The sequence below is a fragment of the Callorhinchus milii genome, unplaced genomic scaffold (assembly GCF_018977255.1).
Source record: "Callorhinchus milii isolate IMCB2004 unplaced genomic scaffold, IMCB_Cmil_1.0 Scaffold1, whole genome shotgun sequence".
In the NCBI taxonomy this organism is placed as follows: Eukaryota; Metazoa; Chordata; class Chondrichthyes; order Chimaeriformes; family Callorhinchidae; genus Callorhinchus; species Callorhinchus milii.
Genome location: NW_024704742.1, coordinates 137,217,870 through 137,243,785, shown reverse-complemented (window position 1 = coordinate 137,243,785; position 25,916 = coordinate 137,217,870). Strand labels below are relative to the sequence as shown.

General features: G+C 50.6%; 1 protein-coding gene and 1 long non-coding RNA gene across 2 annotated transcripts in view; both read right to left on the bottom strand.

Moving 5' to 3' along the window:
* The window catches only part of hdhd2 (haloacid dehalogenase-like hydrolase domain containing 2), a 7,078-nt gene extending 2,139 nt beyond the window's left edge, over positions 1-4,939 (bottom strand). Inside the window, exons 1-3 of the mRNA XM_042336080.1 lie at positions 4,817-4,939; positions 3,858-4,066; positions 705-789 (exon numbers count right to left, since the gene is read on the bottom strand). Of these exons, the coding sequence (XP_042192014.1) occupies positions 705-789; positions 3,858-4,066; positions 4,817-4,917 (395 nt within the window). The 5' untranslated portion in view covers positions 4,918-4,939. The remainder of the gene's footprint in view (positions 1-704; positions 790-3,857; positions 4,067-4,816) is intronic.
* Positions 4,940-12,556: 7,617 nt separating this feature from the next.
* LOC121849381 lies at positions 12,557-14,259 on the bottom strand. The gene is made up of 2 exons (XR_006085201.1): positions 14,215-14,259; positions 12,557-12,591 (listed from the first exon to the last, which is right to left on the bottom strand). It is a non-coding gene; the product is annotated as an uncharacterized LOC121849381 (long non-coding RNA).
* Positions 14,260-25,916: the final 11,657 nt, after the last annotated feature.

Genomic DNA, 25,916 nt, shown 5'->3' with positions numbered 1-25,916 from the left:
AGACCATCCTCTTTGACTGCAGTTTCGCTCTTACTCCCACCCCCCACAACCCTCTTTATTCCAACCCTCAGCTCGGGCGCAAACCATTTACCGTCCAGCTCCTCGGCACGTGCTCCCGACGTGAGAGGCTCCGTGTAATCTGCTGCTGTTATTTTGCACAGTAACTAACGTCCCACAAACAGCCATGAAGTGAACGATCCGGGGGATTATTGACCAGGACATCGGGGGAGAGAGAGAGAGAGGGGACCTCAGTTTATGTCTCATCTAACGGATGGCGTCTCTGACTCCAGTGCAGCGCTGGGGGATTACTCTCAGAGGGACTGGACTGCGAGCTCTAAAGTCCTGACATGAAGCTTGAACCCACAAGCTTCTGACTCACAAACAAGAGGGATATTTATAGAAGTAAACCTTGTATTTGATACAGCGTCTTAGCTCGTCATTGAGACCTCTCAAAGCTCTTCACAGAATACACCGTACCCCTGGAAAACGATCCACCAATCGACGAAGAACTGGGTTCCTGATTACTGCGTGTGGAGTAAGGAAACTTGCCTCAGGTTTGGCTCTGCCCAGGAATCAAACCCAGGTCCTCTTCGCTTGCGAGGCGAGTGCTCTAACTGCTACACGGCAGGACTCCAGTTCCTACAGTGCTGCGGCAGGGCAGGTAAACTGGTGCGGAGTGTGGGCTGTGCTCCTCAGTCACTCACCTGAACGCCTTGTTCATTGTGTTGTAATCAAAGTGAGGAGGTGACAGGCCAACCACCACTGCATTCGGCTCCTTAGTGTCCAGCCCTGAAAAACATCTCACAGGTTATTATAATAATAATCCTTGCATTTGATATGCAATAACAACTGCCCCCACACAGGTTAGTGCCTCAGAGCGCTTAACAGTGGCGGAGCCTGACTCCGAGCTGGGATGGGGGCGGGTGCGGGGGCCATAAGTACGGTCGAAGAGGAAGGTCTTCAGGTAGGACTTGAAAAAGGGGAGAGGGATTGAGGGAGAGTGTTCCAGAGCTTTGGGGTAGAGAGACTGAAACCGCGACCTCCGATGGTGGGGCAGGGAGTGAGGGGGGTGAGCAGGAGCCGGTGCCAGTCGAGCGGAGGTGCCGGGTGTTGGATTGGGGAGTGAGGAGGTCGGAGAGGGAGGGAGGGAGGTGCCAGGGAGTAAAGGGATTTGAACACGAGAGTGAGGATCTTGAAGTCGATCTGTTCGGTGATGGGGAGCCAGTGGAGCCTGGGGCAGAGCTGGTGAGATGTGGGGACGGGGTCAGTATCTGGGCGGCAGTTCTGAACGAGTTGGATCTTTTGAATGGTGGAGCTATTCTGGGAGCCGGGAGACCAGCGAGGAGTGTGATTGAGCAATCGTTATCCCGTAGCTCATGGTTAGAGCACTCGCCTCGCAAGCGAGAGACCTGGGTTCGATTCCTGGCGGGACGAAACCTTGGGCAACCTTGATAATAATCCCTCAAGAAAAAAAACAATAATAATTTGGTCACTTCAATCCACGACTGTTTGTGGGACATTGCTGTGCGCAATTGGCTGCTGCGTTTCGCCCACAAATATACAGTCAATTCACTTTACGGTCTATTCTGTGAAGCGCTTTGAGACGTCGAGAAGACGTGAAAAGCGCTATATCAAATGCAAGGATTATTATTATTATTATCGTACAGCACTTCATCTTATCTTCGAGACGTCTCAAAGCGCTTCACAGAATAGACTGTAAAATGGACTGACTGTGTACTTTGTGGGTGGAATACGAAAGCCAATTGCACAAACCCTCGTGGATTGAAGTGACCAAATTATTTTTAAAATTTATTTTGAAGGGATTATTCCCCCCCCAGAAAAGTGATCCGCCAATCGATCAATAACTGGGTTCCTATTTACTGCTGAGTAAACTGAGGCTGACTCAGAAACAGGAGTGATGCTTATAATAATAATAATAGTAACTTGCCCAACATTTCATCCTGCCGGGAACTGAACCCGGGTCTCTCGCTTGCAAGGCGAGTGCTCTAACCAGTGAACTACACTGAGGTTCCTGACCAGAGCACAGCCACAAGGACACACCAGGAGTGCTATGGGATCTTTACCGTCCGCAGCGCACAAGCGGGAGCTCGGTTTCACGTTACATCTGACGGACGTCGCATCTAACAATGCAATGTCGCCCGAGCACAGCACAGCACAGCACAGCACAGCCCAGCACAGCCCAGCCCAGCACAGCACAACCCAGCCCAGCACAACCCAGCACAACCCAGCCCAGAGCACAGCACAGCACAGCACAGCCCAGCACAGCCCAGCACAGCACAGCACAGCCCAGCCCAGCACAGCCCAGCCCAGCACAGCACAGCACAACCCAGCACAGCACAGCCAGCACAGCCCAGCACAGCACAGCACAGCCCAGCCCAGCCCAGCCCACAGCACAGCACAACCCAGCACAGCCCAGCACAACCCAGCCCAGCCCACAGCACAGCCCAGGACAGCACAGCACAGCCCACAGCACAGCACAGCACAGCACAACCCAGCACAGCCCAGCCCAGCACAACCCAGCCCAGCCCAGCACAGCCCAGCCCAGCACAACCCAGCCCAGCACAACCCAGCCCAGCCCAGCACAACCCAGCACAGCACAACCCAGCCCAGCACAGCCCAGCCCAGCACAACCCAGCCCACAGCACAGCCCAGCACAGCACAGCCCAGCACAGCACAGCCGAGCCCAGCACAGCACAGCCCAGCCCAGCCCACAGCACAGCACAGCCCAGCACAGCACAGCCCACAGCCTAGCCCAGCACAGCACAACCCAGCCCAGCACAGCCCAGCCCAGCACAACCCAGCCCAGCCCAGCACAACCCAGCCCACAGCCCAGCCCAGCACAACCCAGCCCACAGCCCAGCCCAGCACAACCCAGCCCACAGCCCAGCACAACCCAGCCCAGCCCAGCCCAGCACAACCCAGCCCACAGCCCAGCCCAGCACAACCCAGCCCACAGCCCAGCACAACCCAGCCCAGCCCAGCCCAGCACAACCCAGCCCACAGCCCAGCCCAGCACAACCCAGCCCACAGCCCAGCACAACCCAGCCCAGCCCAGCCCAGCACAACCCAGCCCAGCACAGCCCAGCCCAGCCCAGCACAGCCCAACACAGCCCAGCCCAGCCCAGCCCAGCACAGCACAGCCCAGCACAGCACAACCCAGCCCAACCCAGCCGTGCCTGTGAGCTCAAAGTCCCCGCTTGAACCCACGCCCTCCTGAGCCAGGGAAGCGACTCAGCCACAGGCTTCGAGACGTATCTCCTCACACGCTGTGGTCACCAGGTTTTAGTGAGAGACAGTGTCGCTTCCTCACCGGAGGCTCTGAAGTTAGGAATCATGTCACAGTGTAATGGGAGCCGGAGGGGAGGGGAGGAGGGGGGGGGGACACATCCAACCTGAATTTCGATGAGATAGAAAGGTACCAACATCCCATGCGGTTGAAAATTCAGTCCAGTTTCCTCACACACACACTCACACACATACACTTGCACACACACTCACTTACACACACATATTCACTTACACACACTTACAGACACATACACACATACACTTACACAGACACACACACACTCACGTACACACACACACTCACGTACACACACACCCTTCACAGACACACACATAACACACACAGACACTTATCCACACACTCACACACACTTAGAAACACACACACTCACTTACACACACTTACAGACACCCGCACCCACACGCACACACTTACACAGACACACACTTACACACACACACAGACACTTACACACACAGTCACTTACACACCCACAGGCACACTCGGTCTCCACCCCCCCCCCCCCCCCCCCCCTCTCTCCACTCACCCCGAAAGTCCTCCAGAGCGCTGTCAGACACCAGCAGGAGTGGCCGCAGCCCTTTGGCCGCCACCAGCTCCCGAGCCGCTGACAGCGACGTGAAGATCTCCTCCTCCCGCAGCTCGAACCGCAGCCGCTGCAGCCGTTCACAGAGCGAGCGCTTGCTCTCCTTCGTGGTGTTCGTCACGAACCTCACGGCAAGAGCAGCCTCGCGCAACCTGGCGAGCGAGAGCGAGAGAGAGCGAGAGAGAGAGAGCGAGAGATCAGGGCGAGTTGATCCATACACGTCCGGCAAGCTTTCCTGCCGCTTGTCCAGCTAGGACCGCGTTTCACCCACAAAGTACAGTCACTCCACTTTACAGTATATCCCGTGAAGCGCTTTGAGACGTCTCGACGACGTGATAAGGCGCCGTATCAAGTGTAAGGATTATTATTGCATCCAACACAAGAGCGAGAGCGAGCGAGCGAGAGAGAGAGAGACAGCGGCTGAGCTAGACCTGATATAATCTCGCTGAAGCGCTTTGGTGATCAGTTGGGACAGGTTATGAATGTTATTTGAAGCCACGACAACCCGCCCCCGGTTTATCGCGAGGGAAACGGTTCCTCGCCCCAGGAACCGGCGTCACTTCAGCAATCGGGCTGCCACGTTTCGGCCACGAGATACACAGTCACTCCACCTTACGGTATATCCTGTGAAGCGCTTCGAGACTGGCTAGGTAGGTGCTGTTACAATGCGTGGGGGGCGGGGGTTGGGGGGGGGTCTGAGATTAGGAATCCCGTCACGCTGTAATGGGGGGGAGGGGGGAATTTGACCGGATTACATTCCGAAATCCCACCTGGTTGAAAATTAGGTCTAGTTTTCAGTCGCAACACCCACCCCTCACCCCCTACCCCCCCTCACGCACACACACACCAGTGACTTTACGAGGGGGGGGGGTGTGTGGGAAGGGGGGGTAGGTGGTGCTCACCGCCTCAGAGCCTCTGGGGCCCCTGATATGGCCTTGTCGTCCACATGCAGTGTCCCGCTGATGTCAATCAGAACAGCCTTCAGCCCACGGAGAGTCCCCATCTTCACACACTCACTCACTCACTCACACACTCACTCGCACACACTCACACACTCACTCACTTACTCGCTCACTCGCTCACTCACTCACTCGCTCACTCACTCGCTCACACACTCACTCCGGGACGGTGGGTCAACCTGAACAATGGGAAGGATTCACAAACACCATTTGAGACGCTACACAACAAGTACACGGACAACCCTCGACTGCAACAGCTCCAGTCGTGCAGTTAAGCAACCGCGAGCGGTGGTCACGAGCGGTTGGAGACTGCGTCGAGCTACAAGGAAAGGTTTACTCGGAGGCGGTGGGAATGCAGAGGACTTGGGAGACCTACAAAAGGCAACACGGGGAGACGCCAACAACTTCATTACGCTTCACGTCGGGAGGACGTCCCGAGGCGCTGGACGGTCAGTGTTTCGGACCTGAGCTGGGGATCGGAGCCGGGGAGGGGGGTGGGGGGGGTGGAAGGAGGGAGATCGAAAGCACGGGCGAAGGGGAGGGCTTTGAGACGCATCTTGACGATGGCAAGGGAAGTGGCGAGGCTGGGAGGGACTGTGGGGGGCAGATTGGCAGAAGGCCCCCCACCCCGCCACCAATATTAATAATAAAACAAAGAAAATAAGAAGAGGAGCGTCAGTAAAATCTTTTTATAAATATATTAAAAGAAACGGTCAAGGGAATGTGGGTCCGTTAAACACAGATGTGGGTGAGACTATAAACGGAAAATAAAGGAAATGTCTGACTTGCTAAATAAATACGTTGCTCCCGTTTTTACACGAGAGGATGAGGACAGAATACCAGCCGTACAGAGGAGATAAGTCAAAGAGAAATGCTCAATAAAATTAATACCACAATAAAAAAAAGGCAATGGAGAAAATAATGAGTCAAGATAGACAAATCTCCAGTTTAGTTTCCACCTCAGGGTGTTAACGGGAATAGGAGAGGAAATTGCAGATTCCAAATATCAGTAGATTCAGGAATTGTGGCCTTAGTTTTGAAAATTGCAATGGCACCCCTTTATTTAAGAAGGGGGGGAGGGAGAAACCAGCACATTACAGACCTGTCAGTATAATGCCAGTTGTAGGGAAAGTACTGGAATCCATTACCAGGGACAGAGTCACATACACACACACACATATGCAGAAACAGACGCACACAGATATACACACACACAGAAACACACACACACAGACATACAAACACAGACATACACACGCACATGCAGACACACACAGAAACACACTCAGAGACACACACAGACATACACACAGACATACACAAACATACACAGACAGACACACATACAAACACAGTGACACACACACAGACACACATACACAGAACACACAGATACCTACAGACACAGAGATACACACACAGACACTCGCAGACACACACACGCAGGCACACCCACACTCACACAGTCGTACACATACAGACCCACACAGACCCGCAAACACACAGATGCACACACACAGACGCGCGCAGACGTACACCCACAGAGACACGCGCACACACAGACACACACACACCATACAGACACACACACAGACACACACACACCATACACACACACACACATACACAGAACAACAACAACAAAATTACATTTTTATAGCGCATTTCACGTTGGAAGAATGTCACACACACAGACACACAGACACAGATGCACACACCAGAGACGCACACACACACATACACACACACAAACACACACATAGACATATATATACACATACAGACACACACAGACTTATACAGACACAGACATACACACACACAGACAGACACACACACACGCACACAGACGCGCATACACACAGATGCGCACACACAGAGACAGACACACACATATACATCCAGACAGATACACACACAGACACAGACAGACATAGACAGACACAATAGACACTCAGAAGACACCTCAGACACACAGACATATACACGCACAGACATGCATGCACACACAGACAGACACACACACGCACACACACACACACACAGACACACGTACCATACAGACACACACACACATACATACACACACAGACATACACACAGATGCAGACACACACACACGCAGACTCTCACACAAGCAGATACGCATACGCACCCAGACAGACACACACACACAGATAGACACACACACACACAGACACACACACACACGCACACAGACGTGCATACACACACACACAGAGACACACATACCATACAGACACACACACACACACACACATACACACACAGATGCAGACACACACAGACATGCACACACAGACATACACACAGATGCAGATACACACACACGCAGACTCTCACACACGCAGACACGCATACGCACCCAGACAGACACACACACAGATAGACACACACGCACACAGACACACACACGCACACAGACGTGCATAAACACACACACAGAGACACACACACCATACAGACACACACACACACACAGACACACACACACACACACGCACACAGACGTGCATACACACACACACACAGAGAACACACATACCATAACAGACACACACACACCATACACACAACAAGATGCAGACACACACAGAATGCACACACAGACATACACACAGATGCAGATACACACACACGCAGACTCTCACACACGCAGACACGCATACGCACCCAGACAGACACACACACAGATAGACACACACGCACACAGACACACACACGACACAGACGTGCATAAACACACACACAGAGACACACACACCATACAGACACACACACACCACACACATGCACACACAGATGCAGACACACACAGACGCAAACAGGCACACACACACGCAGATGCTCACATACGCAGACACGCATACACACCCAGACAGACACACACACAGACAGACACACACACATGCACACAGACGCGCATACACATACAGATGCGCACACACAGAAACAGGCACACGCATGTACATCCAGACAGATACACACACAGACACACACATACACACACACAGACAGAAACACACACACAAAAAAATACACACACACACACACACACACACACGGCTGGAATCCTCGTGCCTTCAGCCACTACACCCGAAACTCTGGAACTCTCCCCCTCAACCCCTCGCCCCCTCCTTCCCCATCTTCAGGTCGCGACTCGAGTGGCCACCGATTTGTAGACAAGTGAGAGGTTCTTGAAATCGATCTGATCTGTGAGATAACAGACACCACGACAGAGACACACAGAGACACACAGAGAGACACACAGAGAGACACAGAGACACACAGAGAGACACACAGAGACACACAGAGACACACAGAGACACAGAGACACACAGAGACACACAGAGACACACACAGAGACACACAGAGACACACACAGAGACACAGAGAGACACACAGAGAGAGACACACACACACAGACATACACAGAGAGAGACATATACAGAGAGAGACATTCACACAGAGACACACAGACAGAGAGACACACACACATAAAGGGAGACATATACCCTCTCACACTGACTCACTCTCTCTTACCAGGTTAATCTGCTGCTGGAGTCTCTCATTACTCTCATTACCTGGAGTCTCTCAAGACTTCTCTCTTGCTCTCCAGCATCTCTTTCGCTGAAGAATTCCCACTCTCACCAAATTCCTGCACAGAATTCCCACTTTGTTCCGTCCTCACTCAGGTACGTCCTCGCTCTGCTGGGCTCTCTGCTCGAGGCCTTGGCTTTCAAGCAGTAACTTGTCGAAGTTGAACAAGTCCATGCGCCTTTGCGATTTTTCTTTGGTTAACAGTTGGCCAATTCCAGGACAACCCAGAATTCTGGATAGAGTTAGTGTTAGAGAGCGACAGAAAGTGCAAGAGAGAGAGAGAGGGAGAGAGAGCGAAAGAGAGAGTCAGAGAGAGCTCAGGCGAGAGAGTGAGCGAGAGAAATAGAGAGAGAGTGAGAGACAGCTCAAGCGAGAGAACCAGAGAGAGAGCGAGAGAGGAGCCAGAGAGAGAGAGAGAGAGAGCGAAGAGAGAGCCAGAGAGAGAGGAGAAGAGCGAGAGAGAGAGTCAGAGAGAGAGCCAGAAGAGAGAGAGAGAGCGAGAGAGAGAGCCAGAGTGAGAGAGAGAGAGAGAGAGAGCGAGAGAGAAGAGAGTGAGAGAGAGAGAGAGAGAGAGAGAGAGAGACAGAGAGAGATGGAGTGAGAAAGCGACTCTGTTAAGAGGCCACACATCCCATCCCACACACAGCAATCTCCAAGTTGAGGGACATCCATGGATCTCAAGCCCAGTGATGGGTCTCTCTCTATATGTGGCTCATGAACAACATCTGGCGACCAAACCTGTTGTCGAGCCGTGTCAGCAACACAAGCCCCAAACTGGTGACCAGCAGCTGTATTGGGTACCAAACAATGGGAGCATTACCGAGCAAGTTAGCCACCAGGTTGGTTACCAAATAAGGGCAGAACCTGGGAAACCATGTGCCTGCTGGGGGGGAGGGGGGGAGGGGGACGTGGGGTCTCCTTAGACCCCAACGGGCTTCAAGGTGACATACCTGGCAACAGGAAGTCAGCACGGAACCAACCCTCGGTGGTAATCTCCATGGCAACCAATGGGGTTTAGCTGTTAACCTCCGGCACTAACCCAAGTCACTGTGTGGGGTCCTCAAGCCATCAGACCATAAGACGTAGGAGCAGGAGTAGGCCATTCAGCCCCTCCAGCCTGCCCCGCCATTTAATAAGATCATGGCTGATCTTCTACCCTAACCTAAGCTACGGGGAGTCCTTACTCCACACACCTGATAATAACCCCTCAAAGAAATAATAAATTGGCCATTTCAACCCACGACTGTTTGTGGGACACTGTTGTGCGCAATTGGTTCCCACATTTCACCCACAAATATACAGTCAATTCACTTTGCAGCCGATTCACAAATACTGTCTTCTGTCCAGATACTGAAATACTGACCTCTGTCCAGCGCCTTGGGACGTCCTCCCAACGTGAAAGGCGCTATACAAATGTAATCTTGTTGTTGTTGCTTTTGTTGTATTCTGTGAAGCGCTTTGAGACGTCAAGAAGTCATGAAAACCGCTATCTCAAATGCAAGGACTATTATTATTATTAATTCCATTTACCCCATAGCCCTTAATCCCTCCATCCTTTAGAAACCTATCACCCTCAGTCTTGAATATGTTCAAGGACTGAGCAGCCACAGTCTCTGGGGTAGAGGATTCCAGAAATTCACTGCCCTTTGAGCGAAGAAATAATAATAATAATAATAATAATCCTTGCATTTGATATAGCGCTTTTTACCTCTTCTCAATGTCTCAAAGCACTTCACAGAATAGACTGTAAAGTGAATTGACTGTATATTTGTGGGCGAAACGCGGCAGCCAATTGCGCACAGCAATGTCCCACAAACAATCATGGATTGAAAATGACCAATTTATTATTGTTGTGTTTTTGGAGGGATTATTATTAGGTGTGTGGGGTAAGGAAACTTGCCCACGGTTTCGCCCTCTGCCTGGAATTGAACTGTGTGTAGGATGGGGTACTTAGAAAATCCTAACATGATTAGGCAGAGTCGCCACGGCTTTACGAAAGGGAAATCGTGTTTAACAAACCATATAGAGTTTTTTGAGGGTGTACCTGTCAGGTTAGATAGGGCGGAACCAGTAGATGTGGTGTATTTGGATTTCCAGAAGGCATTTGACAAGGAGTCACATAGAAGTCTTACTGTTTGGAGAATCTGAAACTGGGGTCATAGTCTCAAGATTAAGGGTCAGTCTTTTGAACTGAGTTGAGGAAACATTTCTTCGCTCAGAGGGCAGTGAATTTGTGGAATTCTCTACCCCAGAGGCTGTGGCTGCTCAGTCCTTCAACATATTGAAGACTGAGGGTCATAGATTGGACAGAGGACGGTATTTGTGAATCGGCTGCAAAGTGAATTGACTGTATGTTTGTATAATTGTGGGCGAAATGTGGGAACCAATTGTGCACAACAGTGTCCCACAAACAGTCGTGGGTTGAAATGGCCAATTTCTTATTTCTTTGAGGGGTTATTATCAGACGTGTGGAGTAAGGACTCCCCGTAGCTTAGGCTGGAGGGGCTGAATGGCCTACTCCTGCTCCTACGTCTTATGGTCTGATGGCTTGAGGACCCAACCCCATTGGTTGCCATGGAGATTACCACCGAGGGATGGTTCCGTGCTGACTTCCTGTTGCCAGGTATGTCACCTTGAAGCCCGTTGGGGTCTAAGGAGACCCCACGTCCCCCCCCCCCCCCCCCCAGCAGGCACATGGTTTCCCAGGTTCTGCCCTTATTTGGTAGCCAACCTGGTGGCTAACTTGCTCGGTAATGCTCCCATTGTTTGGTACCCAATACAGCTGCTGGTCACCAGTTTGGGGCTTGTGTTGCTGACACGGCTCGACAACAGGTTTGGTCGCCAGATGTTGTTCATGAGCCACATATAGAGAGAGACCCATCACTGGGCTTGAGATCCATGGATGTCCCTCAACTTGGAGATTGCTGTGTGTGGGATGGGATGTGTGGCCTCTTAACAGAGTCGCTTTCTCACTCCATCTCTCTCTGTCTCTCTGTCTCTCTCTCTCTCTCTCTGTCTCTCTCTCTCTCTGTCTCCCTCTCTCTCACTCTCTCTGGCTCTCTCTCTGGTTCTCTCTCTGGTTCTCTTGCTCGCTCTCTCACTTGAGCTCTCTCTCTGGCTCTCTCTCTGCTTCTCTCTCTCTCTCTCTCTCGTGCTCTCTTGCCCTTTATCACTAACTCTATCCAGAACTCTCGCTCACGTTCTCTGGCTATCTCTCTGGCTCTCTGTCTGGCTCTCTCTCTCTGCCTCTCTCTCTCTCTCTCTGGCTCTCTCTTTCTCTCTCTCTCTCTCGCACTCTCCGTTGCTCTCAATCGCTAACTCTATCCAGAATTCTGGGTTGTCCTGGAATTGGCCAACTGTTGACCAAAGAAAAATCGCAAAGGCTCATGGACTTGTTCTACATCAACAAGTTTCTGCTTGAAAGCCAAGGCCTCGAGCAGAGAGCCCAGCAGAGCGAGGACGTACCTGAGTGAGGACGGAGCAGAGTGGGAATTCGGTGCAGGAATTTGGTGAGAGTGGGAATTGTTCAGCGAAAGAGATGCCAGAGAGCAAGAGAGAAGTCTTGAGAGACTCCAGGTAATGAGAGTAATGAGAGACTCCAGCAGCAGATTAACCTGGTAAGAGAGAGTGAGTCAGTGTGAGAGGGTATATGTCTCCCTTTATGTGTGTGTCTCTCTGTCTGTGTGTCTCTGTGTGAATGTCTCTCTCTGTGTATATCTCTCTGTGTGTGTGTCCCTGTATGTATATCGCCGTGTGTGTCTCTCTCTGTGTGTCTCTCTGTGTGTATCAGTGTATGAGTGTGTGGATGTCTGTCTGTGTGTGTGTACTTCTGTGTGTGTGTATGTCTCCGTTTATATCTCTGTGTGTGTATGTCTCTGTCTGTGTGGTTACGTCTGTGTGTGTGTGTGTGTCTCCGTATACATCTTACTTTGTGTATGTCTCTCTCTTTTTCTGTGTATGTCTGTGTCTCTATCTCTCAGTGTATATCTGTGTGTGTGTCTCTCTGTGTGTATGTCTCTCTCTGTGTGTCTCTGTGTGTCTCTGTGTGTCTCTGTCTCGGTGTCTGTTATCTCACAGATCAGATCGAGTTCAAGAACCTCTCACGTGTCTACAAATCGGTGGCAATGCTTTCAGCCACTCGAGTCGCGACCTGAAGATGGGGAAGGAGGGGGCGAGGGGTTGAGGGGGAGAGGCGCGAGGATTCCAGCCGTGTGTGTGTCTGTGTCTATCTGTGTCTGTGTCTGTCTATGTGTGTGTATTTGTGTGTGTTTCTCTGAGTGTGTGTGTGTATCTGTGTGCGTCTGTTTCTACGTGTGTGTCTGTCTGTCTGAGGGTGTCTGTCTATGTGAGTTTCGGGGAGTAGTGGCTGAAGGCACAAGGATTCCAGCCATGTGTGTGTCTATCTGTATCTGTCTGTGTGTGTGTGTCTGTTTCTCTGTGTGTATGTGTGTGTGTGTGTGTGGCTGTATGGTGTGTGTGTGTCCGTGTGTGTGTGTGTGTCTGTATGTCTGTGTGTGAATGTCATTCTCCCGACGTGAAATGCGCTATATAAATGTAACTTTGTTGTTGTTGTTGTTGTGTGTGTGTCTGTATGGTGTGTGTGTGTCTGTGTTGTGTGTGTGTGTATGTGTCTATGTGGGTGTGTGTGTCTGTGTCTCTGTGGGTTCGCATCTGTGTGCGCGCACGGCTGTGTCTGTGTACGTTTGTGTGTGTGTGTGTGTGTGTGCAACTGTGTGTTTGCGCGTCTGTGTGGTTCTGTGTATGTGCGACTTTGTGAGTGTGTGTGTGTGTCGCTGTGTGTGTGTGTCTGTGCGTCTGTGTGTGTGTCACTGTGTTTGTATGTGTGTACGGTGAACACATTTCTCCGCTCGGAGGGCAGTGAATTTATGGAATTCTCTGTCTCTGTGTGTGTGTCTGTGTGTCTCTCTGTGTGTGTGTGTCTCTCTGTGTGTGTGTGTGTGTGTGTCTGTCTGTGTGTGTGTGTATGTCTGTCTGTATATGTATATGTCTGAGTGTGTCTGTATGTATATCTGTGGCTGTGTCTGTGACATTCTCCCGACGTGAAATGCGCGATATAAATGTAATTTTGTTGTTTATATGTGTGTGTGTGTCCGTATGGTCTGTGTGTGTGTCTGTGTGCGTGTGTCTGTATGCGTCTGTGTGTGTGTGTGTGTGTCTGTGTGCGTGTGTGTGTGTCTGTGTGCGTGTGTCTCTGTGGGGGTGGGTCTGTTTGCGCGCGTGTCTGTGTGTGTGCATCTGTGTGGGTCTGTATGTGTGCGCCTGCGTGTCTGCGTGTGTCTGTGTGTGTGTCACTGTGTTTGTATGTGTGTATGTCTGTGTGTGTGTGTCTGTGTGTTTGTCTCTGAGTTTGTGTGTGTGTGTGTCTGTATGTGCATCTGTATGTCTGTGTTTGTATGTCTGTTTGTGTGTCTGTGTGTGTGTGTTTCTATGTGTGTGTGTACGTCTGTGTTTGTACGTCTGTTTGTGTGTGTACGTATGTGTGTGTGTGTGTGTGTCTCTCTCTCTCTCTGTGTGTCTGGTGCTGATCAGTGGCCACTCTCTCTGTCTCTCTCTATTTCTCTCTATGTATGTCTCTCTCTACATGTGTGTCTGTCAGTGCCACTCTCTCTCTCTCTGTGTCTCTCTGTGTGTCTCTGTGTGTCTCTGTGTGTCTGTGTCGTGGTGTCTGTTATCTCACAGATCCGATCGATTTCAAGAACCTCTCACTTGTCTACAAATCGGTGGCCACTCGAGTCGTGACCTGAAGATGGGGAAGGAGGGGGCGAGGGGTTGAGGGGGAGAGTTCCAGAGTTTCGGGTGTAGTGGCTGAAGGTGCGAGGATTCCAGCCGTGTGGGTGTCTGTGTTTATCTGTGTCTGTCTGTCTGTCTGTGTGTGTGTTTTTTTGTGTGTGTGTTTCTGTGTGTGTCTTTGTGTGTGTATGTGTGTGTGTCTGTTTCTGCATGTGTGTGTATGTGTGTGTCTGTGTGTCTGTCTGAGGGTGTCTGTCTATGTGTGTCTGTGTGTATCTGTCTGGGTATATATGTGTGTGCCTGTCTCTGTGTGTGCGCATCTGTGTGTGTGTGGCCGCGTCTGTCTGTGTGCGGGTGTCTGTGTGTCTCTGTGTCTGTAGGTATGTCTGTGTTGGCGCGTCTGTCTGTGTGTGTGTGTGTCACTGTGTTTGTATGTGTGTCTGTCTGTGCATGTCTGTGTATGTCTGTGTGTATGTCTGTGTGTGTGTCTCTGAGTGTGTGTCTGTGCGTGTCTGCATGAGCGTGTGTATGTCTGTGTTTGTATGTCTGTGTGTGTATGTCTGTGTGTACGTGTGTGTATGCGCGTGTTTCTATTTGTGTGTGTACGTCTGTGTTTGTACGTCTGTTTGTGTGTGTACATGTGTGTGTATTTGTGTGTGCGTGTGTTTCTATGTGTGTGTCTGATTCCTGTGTCTGTGTCTGTCTGTGTTTGTGTACCTGTGTCTGTGTCTATCTGTGTGTGTTTTTTTTGTGTGTGTTTCTGCATGTGTGTGTGTGTCTGTGTGTGTGTCTGTCTGAGGGTGTCTGTTTATGTGTGTCTGTGTGTGTATCTGTCTGGGTATATATGCGTGTGCCTGTCTCTGTGTGTGCGCATCTGTGTGTGTATGCGCGTCTGTGTGTGTGTGTGTGTGTGTCTGTCTGTCTGTGTGTGTGTGTGTCTGTCTGGGTGTGTATGCGTGTCTGCATGTGTGAGCGTCTGCGTATGTGTGTCTGCGTGTGTGTGTGTCTGTCTGTCTGTGTGTGTATGTCTGTGTCTGTGTGCGTATATGTCGGTGTGTGTCTGTATGTGTATATGTATGTCTGTTTGTGTGTGTGTGTGCGCGTCTCTGGTGTGTGCATCTGTGTCTGTGTCTGTGTGTGTGACACTCTCCCGACGTGAAATGCGCTATAAAAATGTAATTTTGTTGTTGTTCTGTGTATGTGTGTGTGTCTGTATGGTGTGTGTGTGTCTGTATGGTGTGTGTCTGTATGGTGTGTGTGTGTGTGTCTGTATGGTGTGTGTGTGTCTGTATGGTGTGTGTGTGTGTCTGTATGGTGTGTGTGTGTGTCTGTATGGTGTGTGTGTGTCTGTATGGTGTGTGTGTGTGTGTGTCTGTATGGTGTGTGTGTGTCTGTATGGTGTGTGTGTGTGTGTCTGTATGGTGTGTGTGTGTCTGTATGGTGTGTGTGTGTCTGTATGGTGTGTGTGTGTCTGTATGGTGTGTGTGTGTGTGTGTGTGTGTGCGCGTGTCTTTGTGGATGTGCTTCTGTGTGCGCACGCGTCTGTGTGTGTGCATCTGTGTGTTCGCGCGTCTGTATGGGTCTGTGCATGGGTGTGAGTGTGGGTGTGCCTGCGTGGGTGTGTATGCGAGTGTCTGTGTGTGTGTGTGTCACTGTGTCTGTAGATATGTCTGTGTGTGCGTATCTGTGTCTGTGTGTTCTGTGTATGTGTGTCTGTGTGTGTGTGTCACTGTGTTTGCATGTGTGTCTGTGTGTGTGAGCACCTGTGTGCGTGTGTCTGCATCTATGTGTGTGTGTCTGTCTGTGTGTGCGTGCATGTCTGTGTGTGCGTGCATGTCTGTGTGTGCGTGCATGTCTGTGTGTGTGTGTATGTCTGTCTGTATATGTATATGTCTGAGTGTGTCTGTATGTATATCTGTGGCTGTGTCTGTGACATTCTCCCGACGTGAAATGCGCGATATAAATGTAATTTTGTTGTTTATGTGTGTGTGTGTGTCTGTATGGTCTGTGTGTGTGTGTGTGTGTCTGTATGGTCTGTGTGTGTGTGTGTGTGTCTGTATGGTGTGTGTGTGTGTCTGTGTGCGTGTGTCTCTGTGGGGGTGGGTCTGTTTGCGCGCGTGTCTGTGTGTGTGCATCTGTGTGGGTCTGTATGTGTGCGCCTGCGTGTCTGCGTGTGTCTGTGTGTGTGTCACTGTGTTTGTATGTGTGTATGTCTGTGTGTGTGTGTACGTCTGTGTGTTTGTCTCTGAGTTTGTGTCTGTGTGTGTCTGTATGTATTTGATTTCAAGATCCTCATCCTCACCTACAAGGCCATTCACGGCCTCGCTCCCTCCTACCTCTCCGACCTACTATCCCTCCCTACCTGCCCGTACCCTCCGTTCCTCTGGCTCCGGTCTGCTCCCATCCCCGCCCCAACCGCCCGACCATCGGTGGCCTTCAGCCTCTCAGCCCGAGGCTCTGGAACTCCATCCCCAGTGCCTTCGCCGCTTCCTCCCTTTCCCCCTTCAAGGCCGGTCTCAAGACCTTTCTCTTTGACCTTCAGCCTTCAGCTCCCCTCTCGACTCTCTAACCCCTCCTCACTCCCTCCCTTCCTCCCCTCACCCTGACCATTTCCCCCTCCTCGTCCTCCCTTCCTCCCCTCACCCTGACCATTTCCCCCCTCCTCGCTCCCTCCCTTCCCTCCCCTCACCCTGACCATTTCCCCCCAATGCTCGGGTCCTGACCCAACTGTGCAGCGCCTTGGGACGTCCTCCTGACGTGAAAGGCGCTTTATAAATGGAATCTTGTTGTTGTTGTTGTATGTGCATCTGTAGGTCTGTGTTTGTATGTCTGTTTGTGTCTGTTTGTGTGTGTACATATGTGTATGTGTGTCTGTGTGTGTGTCTCTCTGTGTGTCTGGTGCTGATCAGTGGCCACGGGCTTCAGCCACTCGAGGAGCCCCTGAAGATGGGATCGGAGGGGACAAGTGTTGGGGGAGAGAGTTCCAGAGTTTCGGGGCATAATGGCTGAAAGCGCGGCCGGCGCTGGGGGAGCGGAGGGTACGGGGATTTCCCCCCTCACTGTCCCGTTGCAGCTCGTGTTCAAACTGGAGCAGGAGGAGGACATGAAGGAGCAGGAGGAGGAGCGCAGTGATTTCTACCAGAACCACAACATGGACGGAGACGGCATTTGGATGAGGTATTGAACTGTCTGTTATGGAACATCATAAACGTGGCAATGGTTTCCCTCTCTCTCTCTCTCTGTCGCTCTCTCTCTCTATCTCTCGCTCTCTCTCACTCCCTCTCTCTCTCTCTCTCTCACCCCCTCTCTCTCTCTCTCTATCTCTCACTCTCTCTCTCTCTCTCTCACCCCCTCTCTCTCTCACCCTCTCAGTGGAGGGCGATCCACTAAGGTTGAGCCGGGACTCGATCCCCAAACCAGTTGAGATGCTGTGATGGGCTGACGTTGGGGAAGTTTGCAATCAAATGGGCCCAAAGGCCTTTTCCTCCCGAATCTCTCTGGTGATGTCTTGTGTGGTAACTCGGCCTTATCCTCTTTCAGGCGGTGCAGACAAGGATTTCTATTTCCAGATGGAAAAGGTTCCTGTGGAGTCCTGTGGTGTAGTGGTTAGAGCACTCGCCCCGCAAGCCAGAGGACCAGGGTTGGATTCCTGGGCACCGCCAAACCTGAGCCAAGTTTCACTGCAGGTTTGAAACATTTGAGATCAACAGATTTGAAGAGTTTGACATCAACGGCGTTAATGAGAGACTCCAACAGCTGATTAACCCGGTAAGGGAGTGGGAGTCAGTGTGGGAGTGTGTGGGTGTCTGTCTGTGTGTGTGTACTTCTGTGTGTGTGTGTGTCTCCGTTTATATCTCTGTGTGTGTGTCTCTGTCTGTGTGGTTATGTTTGTGTGTGTGTGTCTCCGTATACATCGTACTTTGTGTGTCTCTCTCTCTCTCTCTGTGTATGTCTGTGTGTATGTCTCTCTCTCTACGTCTGTCTGTCTGTGTATCTCTCTCTGTCTCTGTGTGTCTCTGTCTCGGTGTCTGTTATCTCACAGATCCGATCGAATTCAAGAACCTCTCACTTGTCTACAAATCGGTGGCCACTCGAGTCGCGACCTGAAGATGGGGAAGGAGGGGGCGAGGGGTTGAGGGGGAGAGTTCCAGAGTTTCGGGTGTAGTGGCTGAAGGCACGAGGATTCCAGCCGTGTGTGTGTCTGTGTGTGTATGCGTCTGTGTGTGTATACCTGTGTGTCTGTTTGTGTGAGTGTGTCTATGTGTCTGTGCGACTGTCAGTGTGTGTCAACAACAACAACAACAACAAGATTCCATTTATAAAGCGCCTTTCACGTCAGGAGGACGTCCCAAGGCGCTGCACAGTTGGGTCATGACCCGAGCATTGGGGGGGAAATGGTCAGGGTGAGGGGAGGGAAGGGAGGGAGCGAGGAGGGGGAAGAGAGTCGAGAGGGGAGCTGAAGGCACGGTCAAAGAGAAAGGTTTGAGACCGGCCTTGAAGGAGGAAAGGGAGGAGGCGGCGAAGGCACTGGGGGATGGAGTTCCAGAGCCTGGGGCTGAGAGGCTGAAGGCCCGACCACCGATGGTAGGGCTGTTGGGGCGGGGGACGTGGAGCAGACGAGAGCCAGAGGAACGGAGGGTACGGGCAGGTAGGTAGGGGGATAGTAGGTTGGAGAGGTAGGAGGGAGCAAGGCCGTGAATGGCCTTGTAGGTGAGGATGAGGATCTTGAAATCAATCCTCTGGGGGATGGGGAGCCAGTGGAGGGCGAGCGAGGGTGGGGTAGTGGATGTGGGTCCGAAGCCTGGTGCGGGACAGTACAACGAGCTGCAGAGTTCTGAATGACCTGCAGTGTGGAGGGAGGTGGCGGGAAGGCCGGCGAGGAGAGAGTTCCCATAGTCCAGCCTTGAGGTGACAAAGGCGTGGACCAGGGTTTCAGCGGCGTGAGGGAGTGCCGTAGTCTGGCGATGTTCCGGAGGTGATGGAAGGCGGTGCCAGTTGTAGTGCGGATGTGAGGGAGAAAGGACAGCTCAGGGTCGAACAAAACGCCGAGGTTCCTGATGGCTTTGAGAGGTGGAGAGTGCAGATTGGATGCTGATTGGTGTCAGCGCCTGAGGTGCGGAGGCGCTGACGTGAGCCAATCAGGAGGGCCTCGGTTTTTCGCCACGTTGAGCTGAAGAAAGTTGTCTCTCGTCCAGATCTCTGTGTGTCTGGGTGTGTGTGGGTTGGGTTGGGTGTGAAGACCCTCGTGGACAGTGGCTGAAGGTTTGCCCAACAATAGATTGTTTGGGTTCAGTCGGGTGGAATTTTGATCAAGTTTGTCCTGTGTTTGCAGTCGTGTTTCTAACATGACATGAACAGACTGGTGTCTGGGACCAAAAAGGGGGAAAGAGGCAGAGATTTGGGGTTGTGTGTGTCTGTGTGTATATGTGAGTGTATGTGTGTTTGTGTGTGTGTCTGTGTGTGTGTGTCTGTGTGTGTCTGTATGTGTGTGTGTCTGTGTGTGTGTGTGTGTCTGTGAGTGTGTCTGTGTTGTGGTGTGTGTCTGTGTGTGTGTCGTGTGTGTCTGTGTGGTTGTCTGTGTGTGTCTGTGGTGTTGTGTGTGTGTGTGGTGTGTGTGTGTCTGTGTGTGTCTGTGTGTGTGTGTGTTCTGTGTGTGTGTCTGTGTGTGTGTGTGTCTGTGTGTCTCTGTGTGTGTCTCTGTGTGTGTATGTGTCCGTGTGTGTCTCTGTGTATGTGTGTCTCTGTGTCTCTGTGTGTCTCTGTGTCTCTCTCTGTGTGTGTCTCTGTGTGACTCTACGTATCTCTGTGTGTGTCTCTCTGTGTCTCTGTGTGTCTCTGTGTGTCTCTGTGTATCTGTGTCTCGGTGTCTGTTATCTCACAGATCAGATCGATTTCAAGAACCTCTCACTTGTCTACAAATCGGTGGCCACTCGAGTCACGACCTGAAGATGGGGAAGGAGGGGGCGAGGGGTTGAGGGGAGAGTTCCAGAGTTTCGGGTGTAGTGGCTGAAGGCACGAGGATTCCAGCCGTGTGGGTGTGTGTGGTGTGGTCTGTGTGTGTGCGTCTGTGTGTCTGTTGGGTGAGTGTGTCTATGCTCTGTCAGTGTGTGTCTGTGTGTCTGTCAGTGTGTGTCTGGGTGTGTGTGGGTTGGGTTTGGGTGTGAAGACCATCGTGGACAGTGGCTGAAGGTTGCCCAACAATAGATTGGTTTGGGTTCAGTCGGGTGGAATTTTGATCAAGTTTGTCCTGTGTTTGCAGTCGGTGTTTCTAACATGACATTGAACAGACTGGTGTCTGGGACCAAAAAGGGAGAAAGAGGCAGAGATTTGGGGTTATATCGGAGAAGAGAGAATGGACTCACTCCCCACAGCCAATCTGGAGGGAAGAGGGATAGAGTCCAACCAACATGGATCACTGCACGTTAACAAGACAATTCCTACATCAAAGCCCCACATTGATCCCATCAACCCATTGGGTGAACTTTACTAACCTGTCGTCAGCATTCATTTGATTTGATGAAATGTCATTTTTTTACTCATTTGTATTAATAAATATCAATTGATTGAAGAATTTGTGTTGGTCCTGACTTCACCCCAGGGTCACAAGTTTATTTAGCCCTTACAGTCCCTGGAGACACCTCGGCAAAGCCATCAATGTGTCACCTTGGGGCCAGATCAGCGACAGGGAGACCCCACTTACCTTCCCCCCAACCCCAAGGAGGACAGTCAAACACAGCATAATACACAGTCACTACACTGTAAAAAATCTATCAAGTGCTTTGAGAATTGCTGTATTGAATGAAAGATTGTTATATTTGTTCAAATTCAAACCTTCCTGAAGATGTTTTATGGCCGAGGCCATTTAATCATTGATTGCAGGAACATCACAGGACGAGACAGATTTAAAACTGGGTTAGCGGAGGACTGGGGGTTCCTGAGAGTGGATTTGATGCTCATTCATTAGTGAAGAGCTGTTTGTGTTCAGCCTGGTGTCCGCCACATTCATCACATTGGCCTTGAGAATATCCAACCAGACTGACATCCACATGTTTGTCTGCAAACGCAGTCACTACACTTTACAGTAAAACCCTGTGAAGCACTTTGAGGACAGTTTCACAGCATAATGATCCGGCATCAATGTTTCCTTTATTCCCTCCTTTAGAGTCAGCATATTCTTTCCCTCATTGTCTCTGTCTACATCTCTGTCTGTCTGTATTTCTCTCTCTCGTTTATAATAATATAATAATCCTTGTATTGATATAGCCTTTTCACGTCAGAGACGTCCCAAAGCGTTCACAAACACACTGTAAAGGGAATTGACTGTTATTTGTGGCGAACGCGGCAGCCAATGCGCACAGCAATGTCCACAAACGTCGTAGATTGAAAATGACCAATTTATTATTGTTTTTGGTTTTGGAGGGATTATTTTAGGCTCTGTTGGAGTAAGGAAACTGCCAAGGTTCACCCTCTGCCTGGAATTGAACTCAGGTCTCTCGCTTGCAAAGCGAGTGCTCTAACCACTGAGCTACAGGACTCTACGCCTATCTCCACACCTATGTCTATCTCACGCTTTGTGTCCCAATATTTCCCACTGACTCTCGATATCTCTCACTCTCTGTCTTTCAATATCTCTCATTCTCTGAGTCTCTATATCTCTCCTCTCTGCGTCTCTATAATCTGTCACTCTCGGTGTCTCTCACTCTCTGTGTTTCTATATCTCTGACTCTCTGTGTCTCTATGTCTCTCACTCACTCTCTGTCCCTCTCTATCTCTATACATGTGTCTGTCTGTCTGTCTGTCTGTCTGTCTGTCTGTCTGTCTGTCTGTCTGTATTTCCCTCTATGTATATATATATATATGCTTATCTATCTCACTCTGTGCCTCTCTATCTGTCACTCTCTGTCTCAGTATTTCTCCCTCTGTGGCTCGAGTGCCCCGACATCCCCTCTATAATGTGGGGCCCAGAGCTGCACACAGTGCAGTAAGTGTGGTCAAACCGCGGTTCTATAGCAGTTCACCATAACTTCCCTGGTTTCCCTTTCTATCTCTGTAGAAATGAACCCCAAACCCTGGTTTGCCTTTTTATGGCCTTATTAACCTGCGTTGCTCCTTTTAGTGAATTGTGGATGTGTAGCCCCCCGGTCCCTTTGCTCCTCTCCCCCATTAGGTTTCTATTTTCCAGGATGTACGTGACTTCCTTATTCCTTCTGCCAACATGTACCGCCTCAGACTTTTCTACATGGAAATGCATTTGCCATTTAAATACCCACTCAGTGAGTTTAATAATAATAACAATAATAATAATCCTTGTATCTGATATAGTGCTTTTCACATCTTCTGGACATCTCAAAGCCCTTCACAGAATAGACGGTAAAGTGAATTGACTGTATATTTGTGGGTGAAATGTGGGAACCAATTGCGTACAACAGTGTCCCACAAACAGTCGTGGGTTGAAATGGCCAATTTATTATTTCTTTGAGGGGTTATTATCAGGTGTGTGGAGTAAGGACTCCCCGTAGCTTAGGTTAGGGTAGAAGATCAGCCGTGATCTTATTAAATGGCGGGGCAGGCTGGAGGGGCTGAATGGCCTACTCCTGCTCCTACGTCTTATGGTCTGATGGCTTGAGGACCCCACACAGTGACTTGGGTTAGTGCCGGAGGTTAACAGCTAAACCCCATTGGTTGCCATGGAGATTACCACCGAGGGTTGGTTCCGTGCTGACTTCCTGTTGCCAGGTATGTCACCTTGAAGCCCGTTGGGGTCTAAGGAGACCCCCACGTCCCCCTCCCCCCTCCCCCCAGCAGGCACATGGTTTCCCAGGTTCTGCCCTTATTTGGTAACCAACCTGGTGGCTAACTTGCTCGGTAATGCTCCCATTGTTTGGTACCCAATACAGCTGCTGGTCACCAGTTTGGGGCTTGTGTTGCTGACACGGCTCGACAACAGGTTTGGTCGCCAGATGTTGTTCATGAGCCACATATAGAGAGAGACCCATCACTGGGCTTGAGATCCATGGATGTCCCTCAACTTGGAGATTGCTGTGTGTGGGATGGGATGTGTGGCCTCTTAACGGAGTCGCTTTCTCACTCCATCTCTCTCTGTCTCTCTCTTTCTCTCACTCTCTCTCGGGCTCTCTCTCTCTCTGCCCCTTTCTCTGGCTCTCTCTCTCGCTCTCTTTCTCTCTCTCTGGCTTCCTCTCTCGCTCTCTTGACCGAAGAAAAATCGCAAAGGCTCATGGACTTGTTCTACATCAACAATTTGGAATTTGTTGAGAGTGGGAATTCTTCAGCGAAAGAGATGCTAGAGAGCAAGAGAGAAGTCTTGAGAGACTCCAGGTAATGAGAGTAATTAGAGACTTCAGCAGCAGATTAACCTGGTAAGAGAGAGTGAGTCAGTTGAGAGGGTATATGTCTGTGTGTGTCTCTCTCTGTCTGTGTGTCTCTGTGTGAATGTCTCTCTCTGTATATGTTTCCCTCTGTGTGTCTCTGTGTGTCTCTGTGTGTGTGTCTCTCTCTGTCTGTGTGTCTCTGTGTGAATGTCTCTCTTTGTATATGTTTCCCTCTGTGTATGTCTGTGTGTGTGTCTCTCTCTCTGTGTCTGTGCGTGTGTCTCTGTGTGTCTCTGTGTGTCTCTGTGTGTCTCTGTCGTGGTGTCTGTTATCTCACAGATCAGATTGATTTCAAGAACCTCTCACTTGTCTACAAATCGGTGGCCACTCGAGTTGCGACCTGAAGATGGGGAAGGAGGGGGCGAGGGGTTGAGGGGGAGAGTTCCAGAGTTTCGGGTGTAGTGGCTGAAGGCACGAGGATTCCAGCCGTGTGGGTGTGTGAACCTGTGTCTGTGTCTGTCTGAGGGTGTCTGTCTATGTGTGTCTGTGTGTGTATCTGTCTGGATGTATATGTGTGTGCCTGTCTCTGTGTATGCGCGTCTGCGTGTGTGTGTGTGTGTCTGCGTGTGTGTGTGTCTCTCGGTGTGTGCATGCATGTCTGTGTGTATGTATGTCTGTGTGCGTTTATGTCGGTGTGTGTCTGTATGTGTATATGTATGTCTGTGTGTGTGTATATCTGCGTCTCTGGTGTGTGCATCTGTGTGTGTGTGTCTGCGTGTGTGTGTGTCTCTCGGTGTGTGCATGCATGTCTGTGTGTATGTATGGGTCTGTGTGCGTTTATGTCGGTGTGTGTCTGTATGTGTATATGTATGTCTGTGTGTGTGTGCATATCTGCGTCTCTGGTGTGTGCATCTGTGTCTGTGTGTAGTTGTGTGTGAAATGCGCTATAAAAATGTAATTTTGTTGTAGTTGTTCTGTGTATGTGTGTGTGTCTGTATGGTGTGTGTGTGTGTCTGTATGGTGTGTGTGTGTCTGTATGGTGTGTGTGTCTGTATGGTGTGTGTGTGTCTGTATGGTGTGTGTGTGTGTCTGTGTGCGTGTGTGTCTGTGTGTGTGTCTGTGTGTGTGTGTGTGTGTGTGTCTCTGTGTGTGTGCATCTGTGTGTTTGCGGGTCTGTGTGGATCTGTATGTGTACGACTGTGTGAGTGTGGGTGTGCCTGCGTGTGTGTGTCTGCGAGTATCTGTGTGTATGTCTCTTTGTCTGTAGGTATGTGTGTGTGTGCGTGTCTGTGTGTTTTGTGTATGTGTGTCTGTGTGTGTGTCACTGTGCTTTTATGTGTGTCTGTCTGTGTATGTTTGTGTATGTCTGTGTGTATGTCCGTGTGTGTGTCTCTGAGTGTGTTTCTGTGTGTGTCTGCATGTGCGTGTGTATATCTGTGTTTGTATGTCTGTGTGTGTGTTTCTGTGTGTGTGTATATCTGTGTGTGTCTGTTTCTGCATATGTGTGTGTGTGTATGTATGTGTCTGTTTGAGGGTGTCTGTCTGTGTGTGTATCTGTCTGGGTGTGTATGTGTGCTCCTGTCTCTGTGTGTGCGCATCTGTGTGTGTATATATATCTGTGTGTGTCTGTATGTGTATATATATGTCTATGTGTATGTTTGTGTGTGTGTGTGCGCGTCTCTGGTGTGTGCATCTGTGTCTGTGCGTCTGTGTGTGTGACATTCTCCCAACGTGAAATGCGCTATAAAAATGTAATTTTGTTGTTGTTGTTCTGTGTATGTGTGTGTGTGTGTCTGTATGGTGTGTGTGTGTTCTGTATGGTGTGTGTGTGTCTGTATGGTGTGTGTGTGTGTGTCTCTGTGGGTGTGCGTCTGTGTGCGCACGCGTCTGTGTGTGTGCATCTGTGTGTTTGCGGGTCTGTGTGGGTCTGTATGTGTGCGACAGTGTGAGTGTGGGTGTGCCTGTGTGTGTCTGCGAAGGTCTGTGTGTGTGTGTGTCTCTGTGTCTGTAGGTATGTACGTGTGTGTGTATGCGTGTGTGTGTGTACATGTGTGTCCGTGTGTTTCTATGTGTGTATGTCTGTGTTTGTATGTCTGTTTGTGTGTACGTGTGTCTGTGTATGTACGTCTGTTTGTGTGTTTGCATATGTGTGTGTGTGTCTCTCTGTGTGTCTGGTGCTGATCAGTGGCCACGGGCTTCAGCCACTCGAGGAGCCCCTGAAGATGGGGTCGGAGGGGACAAGTGTTGGGGGAGAGAGTTCCAGAGTTTCGGGGCATAATGGCTGAAAGCGCGGCCGGCGCTGGGGGAGCGGAGGGTACGGGGATTTCCCCCCTCACTGTCCC